The sequence below is a fragment of the Nicotiana attenuata genome, unplaced genomic scaffold (genome assembly GCF_001879085.1).
Source record: "Nicotiana attenuata strain UT unplaced genomic scaffold, NIATTr2, whole genome shotgun sequence".
NCBI lineage: Eukaryota > Viridiplantae > Streptophyta > Magnoliopsida > Solanales > Solanaceae > Nicotiana > Nicotiana attenuata.
The window spans coordinates 44607-68549 of NW_017670264.1; the positions used below are offsets into that span (position 1 = coordinate 44607).

Sequence of the window (23943 nt, forward strand, 5' to 3'; positions counted from 1 at the left end):
AAACCAAATTTTTTTATCAGTTTTTAAAATTCAAAACCTAAACCAAACCAAGCCTAAAAAGTATCCATCTTTTTGGCCGGTTTGGTTTGATTTTTCGGGTTTTTATGAACACCCCTAGCCACAACGATGACCAAATTACAACCCCCAAATGCAATTACACCAAAAAATAGGTGGCTTAAGTGTGAATACTCTTTTTTGCCTTACCCGCATCTGAAACTTCTCCCAAATCCAGCCAATTCATTCTTACAGTAGGCCCGTGCTTATATACCCCGTGCGTTGCCGCTATATCTCCTCATCTCCATTAGCAGAAAGTTAAAACTTAAAAGTCCTGATGTTATGGCATCTTTTCTAAAAGCAACCCACTTCATTCACTCCAATAACAAGCTTGAAAATCACGCTTTTCCTCACTCCTATAATAATACCCAAAGACTCAAAATTTCAACTTCCGTCAAACCTCCCATGGCTGCTCTCAGCACCACACCCACTGTTGGACTTTCTGAGACTTTCACCCGATTGAGGAAACAAGGCAAAGTATGACTTCCCGCCTCCTCATTCTTCTTCTTCCCAGAAAAGGAATTTTTTTGTGGGTTGTGTTTCCTTTGTTTTGTATAATTCTTAATTTTTTTACGTGTTTACGTTCTTGAAGGTTAATTAGAGTTGGGCATTGGTTCAGAATTTGAAAAGAAATGGTGATTTGCTTTAATTGGGTTTCCAAGAAAAGCTTGGATTTGATACTTAGGCTTGTGGGATTGCTAGTGAGGAATTTTATCTGTAGCTCCTATGCAAAATTTGAAATTAGTGATAAATATACAGCCGTTAGCAGTTTATCCCACAAAAGAGAAGATTCTTACTGATCATTCTGACTTTTGTGTTAAGAGACTTTTCACCTGCTTTAATTGAATTTCTGTTTTGAACATTGATTGAATCGGACAAAAAAAATTCCGTGGGAAGTTTTTAGTTTTATGCAAGCATATCTTGTGTAAGATAGTCAAAATGGTTTGTTATTTTGGTGGGTAGTTGTCAAGGGTAGAAAGATGTCTTCTTTCATAGCTCTTCTGTCAAAAGTTGGAGCTGCTTTATCGTTGACAAGTATTCCTACATATTATCTCTGGCTTTTGAATTTAAACTCAAATTTATGTTGCAAAGGTGGCATTAATTCCATACATCACTGCTGGGGATCCTGACATGTCAACAACTGCAGAAGCACTGAAAGTGCTTGATCGATGTGGTTCGGATATCATAGAACTAGGAGTACCTTACTCTGATCCGTTGGCTGATGGTCCAGTCATCCAGGTCTTGATTAAGTGATTACTGCATTTTTAGTCCTAAAATTTTGTCCTATACCTCTTGTATATCCTCATTCTTCTTTACTTATTTGTTTTTTCAGGCTGCTGCAACAAGATCACTGAGTAGAGGGACCAATTTTACCAAAGTCTTATCAATGTTAAAAGATGTAAACCCCATAGCCTCGAATTTCTAGTTAGAGATTAACAAGCAGTAAAATCCCCTGTTAACTATCTAGTGCAATTGTAGATACAAACAGTCCTTGCTAAAAATTACTTTATTGATGGACCTTATGTGACCGACTGGTAGTAATTATGATTCGATTTGTTGTGTGCTTGCTCCATATTTTGTCAAATGTCTTTTATGAAATCTAAAATTATTTCTCAATATTTGACAGGTTGTGCCTCAGTTGTCCTGTCCAATTGCCTTGTTCACATATTATAATCCAATAATTAAGCGCGGTACTGAAAAGTTCATGGCCACTGTGAGAGATGCTGGTGTACATGGTAATCTAAGTTTTGAATTATTAGTGTGAGAAGTGATAGTTGGACAAGTTTAATAGACGAGTGGATGATTTGGTTGAAGCCACTTATATAGCTTGATATGTTGTTTTGACACCAAGTTGATGTTTATTAGTGAAATATTGGACTAAAAAGAGTTTCTAGTGTGAGAATGTCTGTTCCTATATGATATGCCCCAAATAACGTGAAATATCCAGTGATTCTTCATGTACCTTTATTTTGAACTACTACTGATGTGAATTTGGTCTTAGGATTAGATAGCTTTATGTCCTTCCCTTGGTCCACTAACGTTTTATAGTTCAACTTATCTCATGAAGGCTGGATTAATATTTTGCCACAAAGCATAACCTGCATGAGTTTAGCAGAGATTGCTAAACTACAAAGGGAGATGGACTAGATCATCTAGCATATGGATGATTCCTGGGAACTAGTGACTATTTCTGTATAACTTTCTTCTGCAGTGGGATAAATCTTTTGTGCTTCTGTTATTAGATGTCCTGGCATTATGAGAATTGTTTAAAATGAGAAGATGTTTTGGATGAATTGATGACTACCAATCATTTAGCAACTTATAACAGGTTAAGCCCTAATATTTTTGCAAATTTAAAGCTAGCGTTTTAATTTTGGGCTCCTTTTCCCCCACCAGTTACTGATTAGTTTTGAACTTCTGATAATGAGGCATGTCTTATCACAGGCTTTTCTTTCTTCCTTTTCCTTTCTATGTTATATTTGCACCAAGACGAGCGAATTTTTGGTGTACCCATGAGGTCATAGTTAGTATTGATTGGTTGGGATCTGTAAGGTGTCAAACTTTTTTTGAGGTGGAGATTCTCTACTTTTGGTATACATGAGGGTTTACTTCCCGCAAATCAAAAAAAATATTAAGTACTTTATCTAAAGAAATATTTGCACTAAAATGATTAAACTGTGTAAAAGTCTTCTTTCAATATCCTAAAAAAAAGCATTTTGTCATCCAACTTAGTACATCTTACAAAAACTGCAGTAGAGACGCATTGTGAGTAAAAGCATAAAGTTTTACAGATAGAAAAAGAAGCTGAAAACAACCTGTGGTTGATGCAACCTTTATGCTATTTTGCATGGTAATTGGAGTTTCCCATCTTAGTTTTGTTCCACCATCTCTGTCTATAACATTTGTTGGTGGAGATGACTTATACCTTAAATAAATGTTGATTGGTTTGTACAACAACAGCTATACCTTAGTTCAAACAAGTGTTGATAATTGAAGATTTGCAAGTGAATGAGTTTTCTTTATTTTAGTTGCTGCATTATCCAACATGGTGCTGATAATGCAGTCTTCTTTCACACCATTGACCTAGTCTTATGTTTTCTTCGTTCCGACTTGTTATATGTCTCACTATGATAATTCTGTGTCTTTTCAGGACTTGTTGTTCCAGATGTCCCTCTTGAGGAAACTGAAATTTTAAGAAAGGAAGCTGCTAGGCATAATATTGAATTGGTTAGTCTTTGTGCCAAATATCTATCGCAATTTCCAATTATCATGAGATGCAACAAGGTCTCGACACATAATTTTCTTCATTTGTCTGTTTAAAAATAAACAAATCCTTTACCACAGTCCTTAGATGTGCAGTTAGTTTCACGTGATATATCTGCTTCGTGATTACATAGCAAATTTCTTAGTCCATACTCCACTCTGAGTCACGAGTAATTGCCTTTATGTGATTTGCTCATGCTCGTGGATATGCTTACATGTGTATAGGATAATAGCATGCTATCATTTACATGAAAAGAACATTTTTTCCATCTGGGTGAATGCAACAGATGTCTTTGAAGTTGGATAGATATGACTCTTTCAATCAAATTATGAGGCTATTATTTATGTTGCATGAGTCATGGAGTGCTTGGAAATGGTGGACAATGAATTTATTTGTTGGTAGAGGGTGGACTCCTATGTCTATATTGATGATGTATCAAAAGGAACAATTTCTGCAGGTTCCTCCATTAGAAGAGGTTATCAATTTTGTTTCATTGTTTTGTCTTATCTTGTTTTTATTCGAATTTCTTTGTGTTATTCTTCTTTGGTGACCTTGATGTGAATTCTTGGTGATATTGCGAAATTTTTCCTCTTGTTTGGATTGAGCATAGCATTTGATCATTCACCTGTACAATTTTTCCTCAATGAAAACATATTTGCCTTATCCTAGTTTCCCATTTCAAAATTTTCGTTTTTGTTTAGGTATTGCTTACTACACCGACTACTCCAACAATTCGTATGAAAGCCATTACTGAAGCTTCAGAAGGATTCGTGTATCTTGTAAGAACTTCTCTCGTTTAGTAGAAAGCTGTTTTAACCATTACTGTTTTTGCCGTTTGCTTACAAATAAGGTGCAACATTTTCAGATTTTGTTCAATGTCTTACCCTCCCTTTTGTTTCTTGGGCCTCGCTCTGGAATTTATTCACTTTCAATTATGCACACGTGGTTGCAATAATCTAGATTCTTGGCTGGTGATCACTTGATGAGCGTCAGTTTGCATATCAACCTCAAGTTCTTTCCCTATACCACATGTTAATGGACTATTATTTTGATTCATGCTTCAATTTTTAATAATCATATCTTGAGTAACAGAATGTAAGACACCCATGAATATAGCTTGTCAATTACAACCTGTGGATTGAACTGTGGGATGTAAATGCATACTTTTAGCAGGGGTTGATTGATCTGCAGCACTTTGACATCATACTTGCTGATATTTATAGTGTCAGCTTCAATAAATTAAAAGAAGCTAAAATCTAGATGTACCATAGATATGAGAATGTGAAAAATTGAACCAATATTTATGGATATTTCTAATGAAATCGTTCACTTGAGATATGCTGGTGAAGATGACAATTTCTTCGTTTCACTTCTACTGTTGCTAGTAAAAATTTATTATTTAGTTCTTGAACTTGTAGGTGAGCTCAGTTGGAGTTACTGGAGCTCGTGAATTTGTCAGTTCGAAGGTTCAATCGCTCCTGATCGACATTAAAGAGGTTTGGCTTACGCTTCTTATAATTCTCACGTCTTCCATATAATGCCTAAGCGAATGTGTCTTAAATTCTTATGTTCTGCATGATGGTCTTGAAGAAGATGGTTTGATATGTAGTTCAAAAATACAGATCTCGGCATACTAGACCTTCCTTGAAGGACACTAAGAACATTGGATGGAAAATTTTCACTTCTACTTGCTTCTTTAAATCTACTTAACTAGCTCATTCAAACTTCAGATATTTTCTCTCTTTTCTTTCTTTTTCCTTTCAAATGTTCCGGATGTTTCTTGTTTAATTAGAATTGCAAATTCATCCTTGGATTTGAGGAAATAATCACCAAAAAAGAAAATTTATGGAAAAAAAAAATCATCCTTGGATCGAAGAAGTGTCTAGTTGAATTACATAATATTGTGTTATTTCTCGGTGGCGATTTATAGAATGCTTCAAAGACGGGGCTTCCTTGGACTTAACCAGGTCTGCTGCCTTCTGAAGCTTGTTTTACAACAGTATTATATTCTGCTTTAGGCTAACCACTTCGGATTCCAAGATTAAAAAGAATGCTGAGCACCATCCTTGTGCTGTGATTGCTCAGATTTGCTTGGTCTAGGGATGTCCGAGTCATCTGAAGTGAAATCTGAAAGTTCCGATTTGATTTCTACAATACACATTCTTTTGTCTGTATATACAGTTGCATACTCAATCATGAGAATGTGATTCTTGGGTTAGAATCAGTTTTCTGAAAGTAAACAAAACTACTTACCTTGTTTTGATTATCATTACCCGATTTACTTGGATGCCTGCAATAAAACATGGCTTTGACCTCTCCGAAGCATCTCCCTTTTATTTTTTCCCCCAAGTTTTTAGGCCTAAATTATTGAGCCTGTGTGAAACTTGTCCTTTGCTCTTTGACAGGCAACATCTAAACCAGTGGCTGTGGGATTCGGTATATCAAAACCCGAGCACGTCAAGCAGGTAAGTTTTTCAATGACTTGGAACAAAGCTTCCTGAGAGGTAAAAAATGGTTATTTACTCTTTTGCTTCGATGCACGTGTTGCAGGTGGCAGGATGGGGAGCTGATGGTGTGATTGTTGGTAGTGCAATGGTAAGAATACTAGGTGAAGCAAAATCCCCCGAAGAAGGCTTAAAGGAATTAGAGGTCTTTGCGAAATCTTTAAAATCTGCACTCTCTTGATTTAACAGTAGAATCGATGATTTTTGTTTCATCAAGCTTAGCACTTCATTTTTGAAACTCCAGCTCATAGAAGCAAATTGATCCTGGAAACAGATTTTGTTTGATCTAAGCTTTAAGATTTTGACATTCATACTCTAGCTTGTATTAGTTGCAGAATTCTCTTGATTTTTTGTATGGTTATTCAAATTTAGCGCAAAAGCATATTTTCCCCCTAAATTAGCAACACCAGCTTCTCAATGTTGAAATTTCACAGAAAATCCTAATAAGTGCTTTTGGCAATTCACATGATACACCCTTTTTTCAGCATCTCAAAATATTTTTCTTTTCTTCTCATAAAAATATATAGAAATTGAATAATTCCCTAAAATCTAAGCAGTCGAACTGTATGATCAGGGTTCGTTTATACCGATTTTTGTTTACTTTTCTTTGTCTTCTATTCGATACTTCAATCGGGTTCTCGTGTCTGCTCCACAAGTTGGGCATTTTAGTCGACTATGCTTCTAAGTTCTATCCTAAATTTTCTCTGCACAAAGACAGAAAATTTATCAATTAAAAAACAATATAATAAACTTACAATAAAAGAGCTTTTAGACTTGAATCTAGTCTAGCATTGATATGAAGATGTAACTCCAGAAATTGAATGAAGAGTGTTCCTAAAAGTTGTGGACAGAAGACAACTTAGAAGCAACCAGAGGCCTACCTAAACTACTTGAACCAAACACAAAGATTGCTAACAAATAATGTGTCAAGCAGCAAATATAGAGGCTAGAAATTAGAGTATGGAAGGAATAGAATGAACTTACTCAAGCCTGGAATAATCCTCAAATTTGATTGCTGTTTTGGGAGTGTCTGCTTCTTTTAAATAATACTAGTATTAGAACCCGCGCGTTGCGCATTTAATATTAAAGAATATTCATTATTTTAAATTATAATTTATATTTTTATCATAATTATATCATGTTGCGTTAATAAAATCTCAATTGGCTTTTTACTTCTCAATACAATATTTCATTAACTAAACTATATGAAATTAAAGAAAAATGAATTACATAGTTCACCATATTACATTTTTGTTTCTTACTTTTCTTTATTATATTTTTTATTATTTAATATTATTACATTATTAATATGAAAGTTTATTAGCGTGTCACTTGCCTTAATATCAATGTCCACTATTACTTCTCAAAAATTATTTTTAAACTTTATTTTATTGTTCACAATTCTTCAATTTTCTAAATTTATCAATAATACATTTGTGTATTATATACTTAATTTATTTTTTCTTCTAAATTAATTCAAAGTTAAAATATCCTCATATTATCCTATTTTCATCTTTATACATTTTTCTGCAATATTATAATCAATTTTCTTCATTTTGAATTTCACATATAATCGTAATACTATCATATTTAAATCAAATTATAATTTTGAATTTTTTACAAAAATGTACAAATAACTAATTTTACCATTTTGTCATAAATATAATGATATCTTAATAATTGCTATTTTTGCATTATTTGCTATAAGCAAATAAATTTTCTTTTATCTCAACTCTAATATTTCTATACCTAAATTCGAAATAATATTTTTATCTTTAAATTCGAATTTAAATTATTTTTTTTATCAGAAAAATATTGACAGTTTGAATTCTTAGTTTTTTTTTATAGGTATAGACTATCATAGAGAGAAGAAATTACTCCCCAATTTAAATTGATAGTTTTTTATTTTATTTATTTTTGTTTTGTTATTTTTAAACAATTTCAAACTCCAACTTTATTGGAGCATAATTTTATTTTATTTTTTACAATTCTTCAATTTTCTAATTTATCAATTATATCTTTGTGTACTAAATAGTTAATTTATTCTATTTTTCTAAATTAATTCAATATTGAAATATCCTCATATTATCTCTATTTTTATCTTTTGTATATTTTTTCTACTATAATATTAGTTTCTTCATTTAAATTTTTACATATACTAAAAATATTATCATATTTAAATCAAATTTTAGTTTTGATTTTTTTTCAAAATATAAATAAATAAGTATTTTCCTATTTTATCAAATATTTACTGATAGTCTTAATTATTTCTATTTTTGTATTATTTTCCATAAGCAAATAAACTTTTCTTTTATCTCAACTTAAAACTTTCTATCTACAAAATAATATATTTATCTTAATATTCGAATTCAAATTAATTTCTTTATCAATAAATATTAAAAGTTTGGATTGATATTTTATAAATATATACTACCATATTTGGAAGAAACTACTCCCTAATTTGAATTAGCCTTTTTTACAGCTAATTTTAAACTCCAACTTTTTTGGAGCTTAATTTTATTTTATTTTTCAAATTCTTCAAATTTCTAAATTTTAAACTATATCTTTGTGTATTATTTACTTAATTTATTTCATTTTATTAATTAATTAAATATTAAAATATCCTCATATCATCTCTATTTTCTTCTTTGTATATTTTTACTGTAATATTGTAATTAGTTTTCTGCATTTTTAATTTTACATATAATTGAAATATGATCATATTTAAATCATTGTAATTTGATTTTGTAAAAATATAAACAGATAAGTATTACTATTTTATTATAAATATACTGATATTCTTAATTATGGCTATGGTAGCATTATTTGACATAAGCCAATGAACTTTTATTTTGTCTCAACTCAAATATTTCTATCTAAAAGATCAAAATAATTTTTATTTTTTTAAATTCAAAATTAAATTATTTACTTTATCAAAAACAATTGGCAATTTTAAATAGATTATAGACTTTCATATTAGGAAGTAACTACTCCTCGATTTGAATTGGTATCTTTCTTATTTTTATTTTTTATTTTAAAATAATTTTAGAACTCCAAATTTGTTAGCTCAAAGAGAGTAACTAATTATTAACAACACATAATGCATAATTTAAATTTTTTAAAATTTAAATTTAAAAATAAACTAATTATTTGTGACTAACTTTGTCCTAAATTGTCAATTGACCTATTGTGAGGCTGCTACTTGGCTTAATTTGGAGCCTTTTTCTTTTGAGAAAACTACCTTGTACGGCCGTTGAAAAAAAGTATTAGCCCAAAGTTTTTGCACGTAACCCGAATTGTCCAGTCAGATAAAACTAATATCAAATTGTAGCCCATCGGATAAAACCAACAGACAAAAGGCAAAAGTAAATTTTTGTACTAACTTTTTTATCTTCCCTAGATATTTTTCCTTCCTAACACCTGTGATGAGGTGTTAAAGATAGGTGATATTCTCTCTCTCGGCGCACGTTAAGCAAGGACTGCTAACCTACGCCGCTAGGGATGGCTAGACAGAAGAAGAGAAACTCCATAGCTAAGGTGAAGAGCAACGATGAGGAAGAGAAAGCTGAAGATGAAGACGATAGGTTAGTTACACCAGAAACAGGGATCCCTCAAACTCTGGGGACGGTGCAACTGTTCCATTGGATGAAAGGCATGGGTAGTGCACCAACGATTATGCATGGACAGGACAAGAAAGATCCAACGGAGCTGGTGAAGATTCAAGCTCCGATAGCTCCAATTGAAGAGACACCTGCAGATCCAGCACTTAAGGAAGCTGATGCAGCGACAGCAGCAAGGAAGCTAACTTTCTCGTCAACAACGACCAAACCAACGTTAGCTGAGATAGTCCAAGGTAATATATCTGTTCAACAAGGATTGAAACTGAATTATTACCCCCCTATTATCAAGGATGGAAGGAAAATTGTTAGACTAAACCAAGTAGAAGTGGAGGAGCAAAGCAGAAGGTGGAGCACTAGTCTAATTGGCTATGTCATAGGCGGATCTCCTCAATTTAAGGAGATGCTGAAATTTGTGTATGGGGTATGGCAATTTGTGACGACCCCTCAGGTATTAATCCATGATGAAGGCTATTTTATATTCAAATTTGAATCTGATGAGGATAGAGATGCAGTACTTCATAATGGGCCATATACCTTCAATAATAGACCAATGATCTTGAAGAAATGGGATCCAGATTTCCAGATGAGCAAGGAGAATACAAAGAATATCCCAGTATGGGTTAATTTTCCGGGGTTGCCTATAAAATTCTGGACAGTGGAGAATTTAGGAAGAATTGCAAGCTCAATTGGAAACCCTATCTGTACAGACAAATTGACAGCTCAGGAAGCAAGGATTTCTTATGCCCGTATGCTGATTGAAATGGATGTGTCGCAACCATTACCTGAGACAATATTGATAGAAATGGCAGAAGGAAAAAATAGGGAACAAAGACTAAGCTATGACTGGCAACCCACTTTTTGCCAAGATTGCTTAGTGATTGGTCATGGGACAGGGGAATGTAGAGCTCCAGCAGAGGTAATGAAACAACCTAAACCTATAATTAAAAATCAGAAAGACTTTCAGCAAAAAAAGGGAGGGAAACCACAGACTAAATGGATAGCCAAACCAAAACCTACAGTGGAGGTTCAGGAACAAGAAGGGAACAATGCACAAGTGACTACTACAGTAAAAGAAGTAGTTACTACAGGAAGTGAGAATAAAGAAAAAGAAGAGTTCCAAGTAGCCAAATCAAAAGGGAAACAGGTGCAGAATCCAAGAGTAAAAACTTCAACCAGGGGTATGTCTGATGAGGCCATTGAAAGCCTCCTACATCAGAACAGATTTAAGGCTCTAAGGATACAAGAAGGGGAGGATGTTAGCCAAACATCTAAGGAAGGAAGAATTCCCCTTGCCCATCCCCCATGATTATCAGCTCTTGGAATATTAGAGGGCTAAATAAGCCCTATAAGCAGAAAGAACTCAAGGCCTTTCTGCTGAAGAATAGAATAACCTTATTAGGATGCCTTGAGACAAAAGTTAAGATAAAGAATAAGGAGAAAGTTAGAAGGAAGTTTGGGGATTGGGACATATTTTCAAACTACTCATATGATCCCAATGGGAGGATATGGATACTGTGGAAGGCACAACAGGTAGACTTAACCATAATTCATGTTGGAGCTCAAATGGTTCACTGTGAAGTTAGAGACAAAAACTCAACATTCCACTGTTGGGTAACTTTTATCTATGGATATAATACCATTGCAGAAAGGCAGGAAATATGGCAACAGATGAGGCAGATTAACAGCAGTATGGTGGAGGCTTGGCTTGTGCTAGGAGATTTCAATATAATGCTGTCTGTAAATGATAGACTCAATGGAAATCCAGTCAGTCAAAGTGAGGTGATAGACTTCCAAACCTGTGTTGAGGATACAAGCCTGGGACTGCTGAATAGAAAAGGGTGCCAATGGTCATGGTGTAATAAAAGAGATGCTGATGATAGAATATATAGCAACATTGATTGGGCCCTAGGGAACCCCTACTGGTTTATGAAATATAACACCATAGAGGCAATCTATGAGAATTATGGTGTTTCTGATCATTCTCCCATATTATTGAGTACTGAGGTAAAAAGAAACTCTTTGCCTAAACCATTTAGACTGCTGACAGTACTTATGAAGGAGGATGAATTTACCAAGATGGTACAAGAGGTCTGGAGCCAAAACATCAGTGGATATGCTATGTACTCAGTATGGCAGAAGCTGCAGAGTCTAGGTTATAAAGCAAAGGGGATGAATCGAGCTTTCAACTCAGTGGGCAAAAGAATTGAGGGCCTAAAGGATCAGCTGCAACAAGTTCAAAAGGAGATTGATGATGATCTATTCAATAGATCACTGATCCTGAAGGAGAAAGAATTGCTACTACAAGTAGAGAAATGGGAAGGTATCCAGGAAAAGGTGTACAGGCAGAAATCAAGGGCTATGTGGATATCTGCAGGAGACTCTAATACAAAATTTTTCTATGCCCATTTAAAAGCAAGGCAGGCTAGAAATAGAGTCTCTACTATATGTAATGACCTAGGGCACAGGCTAACTGATCCAAAGCTGGTAGAACAGGAGTTCATAGCTTTCTTTGAAGGTTTGCTGGGAACAAGGGCTACTGAATTACCCTGCCTTGATGTCAATATTGCCAGGAATGGAGCTTGTTTGAATAGAGAACAGCAACAGCAACTTGTTAAAAGTGTAACTGATACAGAGATTTTACAAGAACTTAAAGGCATGCCAAATGAAAAGCACCAGGAATTGATGGATTCCCAGTTGAATTCTTTAAGAAGTACTGGCACATAGTTGGAGAGGAAGTGATAAAGGCAGTCAAAGAATTCTTTGAATCAGGGAAACTACTGAAGAATGTCAGCAGTACTACTATTACTTTGGTGCCAAAAGTATCCAGTCCTTCCTATGTAAAGGAGTTTTGACCTATAGCATGTTGTACAACTATCTACAAACTCATTGCAAGAATTCTCACTTCAAGATTGAAAACAGTGGTGGACCTCATTGTTGGACATGCTCAATCAGCTTTCATAGAGGGAAGAAGTATACTGGACAATGTGATTATTGCTCATGAACTGGTTAAGGGATATAACAAAAAAGGAGTCTCCCCCAGGTGCATTATAAAAGTGGACATAAGGAAGGCCTATGACTCTGTTGAATGGCCTTTCTTAGAAATGGTTCTGCAGGAATATGGTTTCCCAAACAAGATGGTAAGGTGGATTATGGAGTGTGTCACCAATGTGAACTACTCAATTCTGATAAATGGAGGGCTTACTAATAGATTCCAAGCAAGGAAAGGACTAAGGCAAGGGGATCCCATGTCCCCTTACCTGTTTGTCCTTGTGATGGAATATCTGAGTAGAACATTGAAGACTCTTAAAGACATCCCAAATTTCAACTTCCACCCAAAATGTGCCAAGTTAAACCTAACTCATATCTGTTTTGCAGATGATCTGATTATGTATTGCAGAGCTGATAAAATCTCCATTCAATTGCTGCTGGACAAATTCAATCACTTCTCAAAGGTGACAGGACTCATAGCTAACTTGGAGAAAAGTTCTATCTATGTAGCTGGAGTCACTCAGGAGTTCAAAGACTTGATCAAGACTGACTATCAGTTCAAGCTGGAAGCTCTACCTTTCAAATACCTGGGAGTCCCTTTATCTTCAAGGAAACTGTCAATACAACAATGCATGCCATTAGTGGAGAAGATCACCAACATAATCAAATGCTGGACCTCAAAATTCTTATCCTATAGTGGCAGAGTTCAACTGATCAAAAATGTGCTGTTTGAGATGCAAACATATTGGGGACAAGTGTTTCTACTGCCAAAGAAGATTGTACAATTGGTGAATGCTGTGTGTAGAGCATTCCTATGGACAGGTAGCCAGATACCTTTAAAGAGAGCCTTGATATCTTGGGACAGTATTTGTATGCCAACTTCAGCTGGAGGCCTAAATGTCATGGACTTTACATGGTGGAACAAAGCAGCAGTGTGCAAACTAATATGGGCAATACATACAAAGAAAGATGCTCTCTGGATCAAATGGATTCACTCTATCTGCATAAAAAAGCAGGACTTTCACACAATGAGTACTCCAAATCAAGCCTGTTGGCTGGTAAGAAAGGTGTTTGATATTAGAGAATGGTACCTGAGTATAGACTCCTTTGCAAACATGAACAAATTCTGCAGAAAGGGGCAGTTCAATATTCAGAAGATGTACACCTTATCGACACGTGGATAGAAAGAAATATACGCAGGTTTCGGGGGAAGCAGACATATATAAAAAAGATCATACGTGACATTGTCCTTCAACTACATATCAAAGGACAACAGAAAATCAAATGGATGAAGATATTAGAAGGAATATATAGCTTCCCTATATGAAAGTAGAAGTAGAGGAACTATTAATATGTTAAGAAAGCTGGTCTCTTTCTGTTTTTTTTCCTAGATAGGCTTTATGTTTATTTTTGATGTTATCTGAGTCTAATTCCTACGTCAAAAAGGAGTTAGGAGTTGTAAATTCTTTACTGGTTAAATAAAAAGTTTAATATTTGACCCAAAAAAAAAACACCTGTGATGAGCCAAAAGGCCATCTCGTATTTTAGAAGTCAAATCTGTGTTCTAAGACCTTAAAAACCTCCTTTTATTTTACCTCGATTTGCGTGCGCAGTTCGGGCGTATATTCGAAAAGCCCTTATGTGAAAATTTGAGAAAAATGCTAAGTTTTGCCTTTATAATGAAATTAAGTTGACTTCAGTCAACATTTCGGGTAAACGGACCCGGACCCGTGTTCCGACGGTTCCGTAGGGTCCGTAGTAAAATATGGGACTCGGGCGTATGCCCGGAATCGAATTCCGAGATCCCTAGCCCGAGAAAAGAATTTTTGAAGAAAATTATTTGCTGGAAAATATAAAGACTCTTTGAAATGAAATGATGCGTGTTCTTGATGGTATCGGGCCCGTATTTTGGTTCCGAAGCCCGGTACAGGTTTAAAATAATATTTAAGTCGAACCTGTGAAATTTGGTAAGCATCGGAGTTGATTTGGTATAAATCGGAACTTTAGTTAAGAAAATGGAAATTTCAATATTCTTGAGAATTTTATGAATTTTGGTGCTAAATTCATAGTTGTTGATGTTATTTTGATGATTTGATTGCACGAGCAAGTCCGTATGATGTTTTTAGACTTGTGCGCATGCTTGGTTTGGAGCCCCGAGGGCTCGGGTGAGTTTTGGATAGGCCACGGGGTGAATTGGACTTAGGAAACTTCAGATTTTTCATCTGGTATTTGTTGCAGGCTCTGATCTCGCAATTGCGAGGTCAGGCTTCGCAATTGCGAGCCTTTCAGGCTTGGTAATTGCGATGGGGCTGATCGCAATTGCGATGTATGCCCTGGCCAGCCTTGGTCGGATTTGCGAGCATTTCTTCGCAAATGCGAATTCCTCAGTAAGTCCCAGCAGTCGCAAATGCGACGATTTCTTCGCAAATGCGAAGATAGCAGAAATTCCTAGGGTTCGCAATTCCCTGGTCTCAATTGCGACATCCGCGACCTGTTAAGTGGGATTTTGACGGGATTCTTCTTCATTTTACAACTTTTTCAAACCCTAAACACCCATAGGCGATTTTCTTGAAGAGAGTTCTTCCCCAAATCATAGGTAAACGATTTCTAACTTATCTTCTTCAATCTATAACATCTTTTTACATGATTTCACTTCAAAATCTAAGGTTTTCATGGGAAAATTGGGTGTTTTTGGGTAGAAGTTAGGATTTTCAAATTTTGGGGATTTGGTATTGAGGTCCGATTTCAAAACTAATTGCATATTTGAGTTCGTGAGTGAATGGGTAATCGGGTTTTGGTTCGAACTTCGGGTTTTGACCAAGCGGACCCGTGGTCGATTTTTGACTTTTTGGGGAAATCAATGGGAAATCTATTTTCATGCATTAGAATCGGTTTATTTAGCATTTATTGATGTTATTAAGTAAATTATTACTAGATACAAGCGAATTGGAAGTGGAACCGAGAGGTAAAGTGGTAATTGAGGCTTAATCTTGTCCGGGGAATCGAGGTAAGTGTTTGGCCTAACCTTTGCTTGAGGGAATAGGAGTTGTGGTCTTATTTGCTATGTGTTAGTATCAAGTACAACGTATAGTCATCGTGGTGAGTATCTATATGTTGGTGTCAAGCATGCCCGTGAGTCTTATACCATGATTGTTGTGATTCTATTGTGTATTGTTCATGCTTAGGTTGATGATTAAAGTGTTGAACATAATTCATGTTAAATCCTTGGTAATTGACCATTGTTGAGTATTTGGCTCAAGTAGGGGTTTGTTTTGTGAAGTAACTGTTGGAACGAAATGGGTTATTGTTGATTCCCTTGACGGGAGGTTATTGTTTATATTGTTGATTCCCTTGCCGGGAGGTTATTGTTTACATCGTTGATTCCCTTGCCGGGACGTATTGTTTCTATTGTTTGGGTGAGGAAGAGTGTAAAGCACGAAGGGTGATGCCGTGCATGATATTGTGAGTGAGTGTAATGCACGAAGGATGATGCCGTGCCGATATTATGAGTGTTAATGCACGAAGGGTGATGCCGTGCCATGATTTGAGAGTTAATGCACGAAGGGTGATGCCGTGCCGATATTGTGAGGAATAATGCACGAAGGGTGATGCCGTGCCATGATCATGTGAGGTAATGCACGAAGGGTGATGTCATGCCGTTTATGTTGTTTCATATGGTGAGAACGAGAGTAAAAGCACGAAGGGTGATGCCGTGCACGTGTTACCGTTTCATCATTCTTGTTGATATAGTTATGATGTTCATTATGCTTCTTTATTGATGCTTCCATATTGGTTTATTGTTAGAATCTGATATTCCCCACAGCATGCCCCCTTCCCACCATATTCTGTTGATTCCTATTATTATGATTCTGTTTGTATGTGATTTAACTGCATAAGTTTAATTGGTTGTCGTGTCCTAGCCTTGTCACTACTTCGCCGAGGTTAGGCTCGACACTTACTCAGTACATGGGGTCGGTTGAATTGATGCTACACTCTGCACTCTTTTGTGCAGATTTCGGTATTGGGCCTGGTGAGTAGCTGAGGTAGCTGCCTTCAGTCGAGGGAGACTAAGGTAGATCTGCTGGCGTCCGCAGAGCCTAAAGTCCCCTCTTCCCTGTTTTAGCTTTCTGCTCTCTCTTTTCATTCCGAGAACAGTTGTACTTTTCTTTCCAGATTTGTAATTTGTAGTAAAAATCTTAGTCGTTCGTGAAATTGTGACACCAGATTCGTGGGTAGACATGTATCGGATTATTTGAATATGTTATAACTCTTCCGAAATTTTCATTTGTTTATCTTCAATTACTGTTTATATCTGTTTGGGTTGATTGCTAATGGGCTGAAACCTTAACACTTGTCTTGCCTAGCTTTCATGAGTAGGCGCCATCACGACTCCCGAAGGTGGAAAATCTGGGTAGTGACAAGTTGGTATCAGAGCACTAGGTTGCCTAGGTCTCATAATTCACGAACAAGCTAGGTAGAGTCTGAGCGATCGGTACGGAGACGTCTGTGATTATCCCCCAGAGGTTACAGAGTTTAGGAATAATTTCACATCTATTCTTCTTTGTTGTGCGATTGGACTTCTCAATGCTAATTGAACTTCTACTCTGTTCCTTCGCAGATGGCGAGAACACGTGCGTCTTCATCCGCTAATCAGCAGCCCGAGCCCCTAGTGGCAGCTCCTACGAGGGGCAGAGGATAAGGCCGAGGCCGTGCTAGAGGCCGCGGTAGGGGCAGGGCTCGACCCAGAGCAGCAGCACCAGTGGCGGAGCCTCAGGTAGAGTTTGAGGAGGAGGCTCCAGCCCAGACCGTTCCAGCAGAGCCAATTCAGGTCCCAAGGGGGTTCATCGCCACCCCGGTACTCCAGGATGCTCTGGTCCGTCTAGTGGGCCTTATGGAGAGTGTCACCTAGGATGGCTTAGTTCCTGTAGCACCAGCCGTCTCTCAGGCTGGGGGAGAGAACAGACTCTTGCTACTCGCACTCCGGAGCAGATGACTCCTCTATTTCAGACTCCAGCAGCTCAGCCAGTTGGAGTAGTTCAGCCGGGTGTGGTAGCTCAGACCGGTGATGGAGCAGCTATGTCCGCTGATACTTTGTGGAGGTTGGACAGGTTCACCAAGCTCTTCACTACTACTTATGGGGGTACATCCTCAGAGGATCCCCAGGACTATTTGGACAGCTGTCACGAGGTTCTACGGAACATGGGGATAGTGTAGACCAATGGGGTCGACTTTGCTGCTTTTCGTCTGTCAGGTTCTGCCAAGACTTGGTGTAGGGATTATTGTTTTGCTAGGCTAGCTGGGTCACCGGCTTTGACTTGGGATCAGTTCTTTCAGCTATTTCTGGAGAAGTTTCTTCCTATCACTCAGAGAGAGGACTATCGGAGGCAGTTTGAGCGTCTCCAGTAGGGTTCTATGACCGTCACTTAGTACGAGACCAGATTTATTGCCTTGGCCCGTCATGCTCTTATTATACTTCCTACTGAGAGGGAGAGAGTGAGGAGGTTCATTGAGGGACTCGCTCAGCCTATTCGATTGCAGATGGCTAAGGAGACAGGGGCGAGATTTCTTTTCAGGATGCTGCCAATATGGCCCGGTGAGTTGAAATGGTTCTATCACAGGGGAGTGGCCTGGGGTCTGACAAGAGGCCTCGTCATTCGGGCAGATTAAATGGTGCCTCGTCTAGAGGCAGGGATTCTTTTGGTAGGGGCCATCCTCCCAGGCCGTTTCATTCAGCACTTCAGGCTTCTCATAGTGCTCCAGGTGGCCGTGATTCTCATATGCAGTATTTGGATCAGCTACCTTACAGTGCATCACCAGCTATTATCAGTGGACCTCCGCTCTAGAGTTTTCAGGGTGGTTATTCAGGCCGTCAGTCAGTTTCAAGGTCAGCAATCCCAGCAGCCGATGGCTTGTTATACTTGTGGCGACACGAGGCATATTGCTAGATTTTTGCCCTCGAGCACCGAGCAGCTCCCAGCATCAGGGTTCCCGTGCCATGGTTCAGGCACCAAGTGTTCCACCGCCCGCCCAGCCAGCTAGAGGTAGGGGTCGAGGTGTTAGAGGTGGAGGTCAGGCCGTTAGAGGTGGAGGTCAGGCAGCTAGAGGTAGAGGCCAGCCAGCAGGAGGCCGTCCTCGGGATGTAGTTCATAGTGGTGGGGCCAGCCCCGATGTTATGCTATTCCAGCCAGACCTGAGGCTGAGGCCTGCGATGTAGTTATCACAGGTATGGTTTCGGTTTGCAGTAGATATGCTTCGGTTCTATTTGATCCAGTTCCTATGTGTCATCCTATTTTGCCCCTTATCTGGTTGTACCTCGTGATTTTTTGAGTGCACCTGTATATGTGTCTACACCGGTGGGTGATTCTATTGTTGTAGATCGAGTCTACTGCTCGTGTGTGGTTATTATTGGGGGTCTTGAGACCCGTGTAGATCTCCTACTTCTTGATATGGTAGACTTCGATGTCATTTTGGGGATGGATTGGTTATCCCCATATCATGATGTATTGGACTGTCACGCCAAGACAGTAACCTTAGCCTTGCCGGTTTGCCTCGTTTGGAGTGGAGAGGGACTCCCAATCATTCTGTCAGTTGGGTTGTTTCTTATATAAAGGCTCGGCGTATGGTTGAAAAGGGTGTTTGGCTTATTTGGTGTATGTTCATGATTCTAGTGCTGAGGTTCCTTCTATGGATTCTGTGCCAGTTGTTCGTGAGTTTCCAGAGGTATTTCCTTCAGACCTGCTGGGGATGCCACCCAACAGGGATATTGACTTTTGCATTGATTTGGCTCCGGTCACTCAGCCCATTTCTATCCCGCCATATCGTATGGCCCTGCCGGAGTTGAAAGAATTGAAAGAACAGTTGCAAGACCTGCTTGATAAAGGCTTTATTAGACCTAGTGTCTCGCCTTGGGGTGCGCCGGTGTTGTTTGTTAAGAAAAAGGATTGATCGATGAGGATGTGCATAGACTATCGGCAATTGAACAAGGTCACAATCAAGAATAAGTATCCATTGCCGAGGATTGATGATTTGTTTGATCAACTTTAGGGTGCCAAAGTGTTTTCGAAGATTGATTTGAGATCTAGCTACCATCAGTTGAGGATTAGGGCATCCGATGTCCCTAAGACAGCTTTTCGCACTCGGTACGGGCATTACGAGTTTTTAGTGATGTCATTTGGGTTGACAAATGCCCCAGCAGCATTCATGGATTTGATGAACCGAGTGTTCAAGCCTTATTTGGATTCCTTCGTGATTGTCTTCATTGATGATATTTTGATCTACTTCCGCAGCCGAGAGGAGCACGAGTATGCTAAGTTTTCGAAGTGCGAGTTTTGGTTGAGTTCAGTTGTATTCTTGGGCCACGTAGTACCAGTAGAGGGTATTCAGGTGGATCCGAAGAAGATAGAGGCAGTCAAGAACTGGCCTCGACCCACATCAGCTACAGAGATCCGGAGTTTCTTGGGTTTGGCGGGTTATTACCGTTGGTTTGTGGAGGGGTTTTCATCTATAGCAGCCCCGATGACAAGGTTGACCTAGAAGGGTGCCCAGTTCAGGTGGTCGGACGATTGTGAGGCGAGCTTTCAGAAGCTCAAGACAGCTTTGACCCAGTGTTGGTATTGCCTACAGGTTCAGGGCCATATACAGTGTATTGTGATGCATCTCGTATTGGACTTGGTGCGGTGTTGATGCAGAATGGCAAGGTTATTGCATATGCTTCGTGACGGTTGAAGATCCACGAGAAGATTTATCCAGTTCATGATTTGGAGCTAGCAGCCATTGTTCACGCGCTGAAGATTTGGAAGCATTATTTATATGGCGTGTCATATGAGGTGTTCACGGATCACAAGAGTTTGCAATACTTGTTCAAGCAGAAGGAGCTAAATTTGAGGCAGAGGAGGTGGTTGGAGCTTTTGAAAGACTATGATATCACCATATTGTATCATCCAGGGAAGGCCAATGTGGTGGCCGATGCTTTGAGTAGGAAGTCAGCCAGTATGGGTAGCTTTGCGTATATTCCGGTCGGTGAGAGACCGCTTGCTTTGGATGTTCAGGCTTTAGCCAATCAGTTCATGAGGTTGGATGTTTCTGAGCCCGGCCGTGTGCTAGCTTGCATAGTCGCTCGTTCTTCATTATTTGAGCGTATCCGAGATCGGCAGTATGATGATCCTCATTTGCTTTTCCTTAGGGACACGGTGCGGCACGGGGGTGCCAAGCAGGTTACAGTTGGAGATGATGGAATTTTGACGATGCAGGGTCATATTTGCGTGCCTAATGTGGATGGACTTCGCGAGTTGATTCTAGAGGAGGCCCATAGTTCCCGGTATTCCATTTATCCGGGCGCCGCTAAGATGTATCAGGACTTGCGGCAAGTGGTGGAGGAGGATGAAGAAGGATATTATTGCGTATGTAGCTCGGTGTTTGAATTGTCAGCAGGTAAAGTACGAGCATCAGAGACCTGGTGGGTTGTTCCAGAAGATTGAGATTCCTGAGTGGAAGTGGGAGCGTATCACTATGGACTTCGTTGTTGGACTCTTACGGACTGAGAGGAAGTTCGACGCAGTGTGGGTTATTATGGATAGGTTAACTAAGTCAGCGTATTTCATTCCTGTGGCAGTTTCCTATTCTTTTGAGCGGTTGGCGGAGATTTATATCCGGAGATTGTACATCTTCATAGTGTGCCCGTGTCCATTATTTCTGACCGAGGTACGCAGTTTACCTCGCATTTTTTGGAGGATAGTGCAGCGTGAGTTGGGTACGCGGGTCGAGTTGAGTACAACATTTCATCCTTAGACGGACGGACAGTCCGAGCGTACTATTCAGATTTTGGAGGATATGCTTCGAGCATGTGTTATTGACTTTGGAGGTTCGTGGGATCAGTTCTTGCCATTAGCAGAGTTTGCCTACAACAACAGTTACCAGTAGGGGTGTTCAAAATCGAACCGAAATCGAAAATCGAAGCTTAATGGCTTATTGGTATCGGGTTAACGGTTTAATGTACGGGGAACATATTGATTTTTTTATTAACGGCTTATCGGTTTGGGGGTGGATTATTCAATTTTTTAACGGATAATCCGTTAACCCGTTAAGAATATATATACTAGAGGGTGGTTGCACGAGCTCAACATATGAAGTGTTCAGCTTCCTTTTGAGTTTTACGTATCAATAGACTGCTCCATATAAAAATGAAAACAGATGACCACACCCAAATAACATTTACATCAAGTGCATAATAGAATACTATGGTAATTTTCTTTTTGGATAATATCTGCAAAAGAGAACCTAAGAACACTGTACAACTTTAAGCTATTCAGTTTATATCTTCAAGCGTAGTTCAATTAATCATTATTTGTATCAACTCTGTTAGGTGCTTCCTGGGGTCATTCCCGAAATTACAGGGAATGTTTGCATCTGCAAGCATGACATGAACCCTTCAATCACCATATTCATTGAGTACCAAATTAGTCCCCAAGTTCATAGTGAGCCTTTTCCAATCCTAAAATAGAAGTGTGAAATCTTCTGCTTCTTAAAATCATGTATAAAAGTTTCAGTTTCAAATTCAGAATTTCTATTCTATTTAAAATAAAGATTGAATTAGGCCGATAAACCGCCCGATAAGAGCTAAACCAATACCAATCCTCCTGATATCTTATCGGATGGTTAGCGGATTAATACATTTAAAAGCCAATAAACGATAAGCCAAACCGTTAAGAGTAAATAACCGCCCAATCCGCCCGATAAGCAGCCCAACGAGCACTTGTATGGTATTGAAATTATGCAAAAGCAAAAGTGTGGGGTCGTGGTTTGGTTTTTGAGTGGAACCGATGAAACCTTTTGTTTTTTACGATTTGTGATGAATTTGAATATTGTTATGATGAACACTAGCATGAGTAGCTAAATATCTAGTCTAAGGTTTTGATGGAACCTATTGAAGGATGAACGTCTTGTTATGTTAATATAGTTTACCCAGTTTAATCTCTGTTTGTTCAACTACGTTCTTGTTGTAGTTAATTGATAGGAACCTCAATTAGCTGTGCCTATTTAGTGTGCATAACTCGGGAGAGAGTGCATATTTAGGTCATTTTTGAACAACACCGCTCCCAAAGTATGTGAGGGATCAATAACCGAGGTTTTAATGGCGAGATTAGGGATAACGAAGCCTTGGGTGCAATCTAAAGTGAGTTGTAATAAACAAAGACAGCTAGCGTAACTCGGGAGAGTGCATCTAGTAAATTGTCGTGATTAGTCGGGAGAGATTTGCGATAATAAGAGTGCTCATGATTGACAGAGACGATTAGGCAATTCAATGTGAAAACATAACAGGAAGGGATTCCATCAATAGGGGAAAATCATAACCNAAGTTCGACGCAGTGTGGGTTATTATGGATAGGTTAACTAAGTCAGCGTATTTCATTCCTGTGGCAGTTTCCTATTCTTTTGAGCGGTTGGCGGAGATTTATATCCGGGATTTTGTTCGTCTTCATGGTGTGCACGTGTCTATTATATCTGACCGAGGTACGCAGTTTGCCTCGCATTTCTGGAGGGCAGTTCAGCGTGAGTTGGGTACTTGGGTCGAGTTGAGCACAACATTTCATCCTCACGGACGGACAGTCCGAGTGTACTATTCAAATTTTGGAGGATGATCGGCTCCAACCCTACACCACTTTAAAGTGGCAAGAGCGGTCGATGCAACTTTTACCCGAGAAGGTCGGGATCGAATCCACAGGGAGCTACAACAATGTTTGGAGTTGGATTTCTATCTAATCTAGCAGTGCGTAGTGCTCTTGATTACACTTCCAATCATATTTGTTTGTTTGTCACTTCTAAATTTATGCTAATGATATGCGAAATTAAGCTAAGTGTGAATGCTTCAAAGGTTTTCTAAATGGTTAACGAGGCACTAGGGAAGTGACTTTCTCCTAGGTGAATACTTGACGGGTTCTAAAGCCTAAGGCAAAGTTGTTATGTTTGGGATCGCGATATAGCCAATGCACGACACTACTCACTCTATACCTCTCGGTAGCTTGAGTGACTTTGCCCCAATTGACTTTCTCAAGACCAATTGGATGTCAAAATTGTGCAAGCAATATAGGCTCAAGTCGGGTATTGCTATCTCTAGATTTAACCCATTAATTGGGGCTATCAATCTCTTAAATACGCCCCAATTCCTTGTTGAACTGATTTTCCTAGACTCAATCTCTCTTTCTCAAGAAGAGCACAAGTCCAATAGGCATAAATTAGTGTTTGCAACCACTAATTCAACATGGAACACACAAATCAGTACAAATATCAACCACCTATAAACATCTAAGCCTTAAAACAAAAGACCCATCAAATACCCACACTAGGGTTGAGCCACAACCCTAGCTAATGGGTCTAGCTACTCATAATAATAGAAGAAATCAGATATTTAGATGAAGAACAACCCATAAAATATAATTACAAGCTAAGATTTGAAGATTCAATGTTAAACCAGCTATAAAATTACTCAAAATAGACTAAAAAACCACCGTTCACA

The 23943-nt window shown here is 38.4% G+C and overlaps 1 protein-coding gene across 1 annotated transcript; it reads left to right on the forward strand.

The window, feature by feature from the left end:
* The first annotated feature begins 235 nt into the window (after positions 1-235).
* Positions 236-6220, forward strand: LOC109236920 (tryptophan synthase alpha chain-like). The gene is made up of 9 exons (XM_019403156.1): positions 236-531; positions 1147-1293; positions 1388-1453; positions 1682-1790; positions 3206-3282; positions 4021-4098; positions 4738-4815; positions 5725-5784; positions 5870-6220. The coding sequence occupies exons 1-9, from the start codon at positions 337-339 to the stop codon at positions 6002-6004; spliced, it is 945 nt and encodes a 314-aa protein (XP_019258701.1). The 5' UTR covers positions 236-336; the 3' UTR covers positions 6005-6220.
* Positions 6221-23943: the final 17723 nt, after the last annotated feature.

What these genes read in the sequence shown, in the direction of transcription:
- LOC109236920 (XM_019403156.1), top strand. Translation starts at nt 337, where the DNA reads ATGGCATCTTTTCTAAAAGCAACCCACTTCATTCACTCCAATAACAAG. An exon ending in TCCTGATCGACATTAAAGAG is followed by an intron (nt 4,816 to 5,724) that starts GTTTGGCTTACG and finishes GCTCTTTGACAG; the next exon opens with GCAACATCTAAACCAGTGGC. An exon ending in AACCCGAGCACGTCAAGCAG is followed by an intron (nt 5,785 to 5,869) that starts GTAAGTTTTTCA and finishes CACGTGTTGCAG; the next exon opens with GTGGCAGGATGGGGAGCTGA.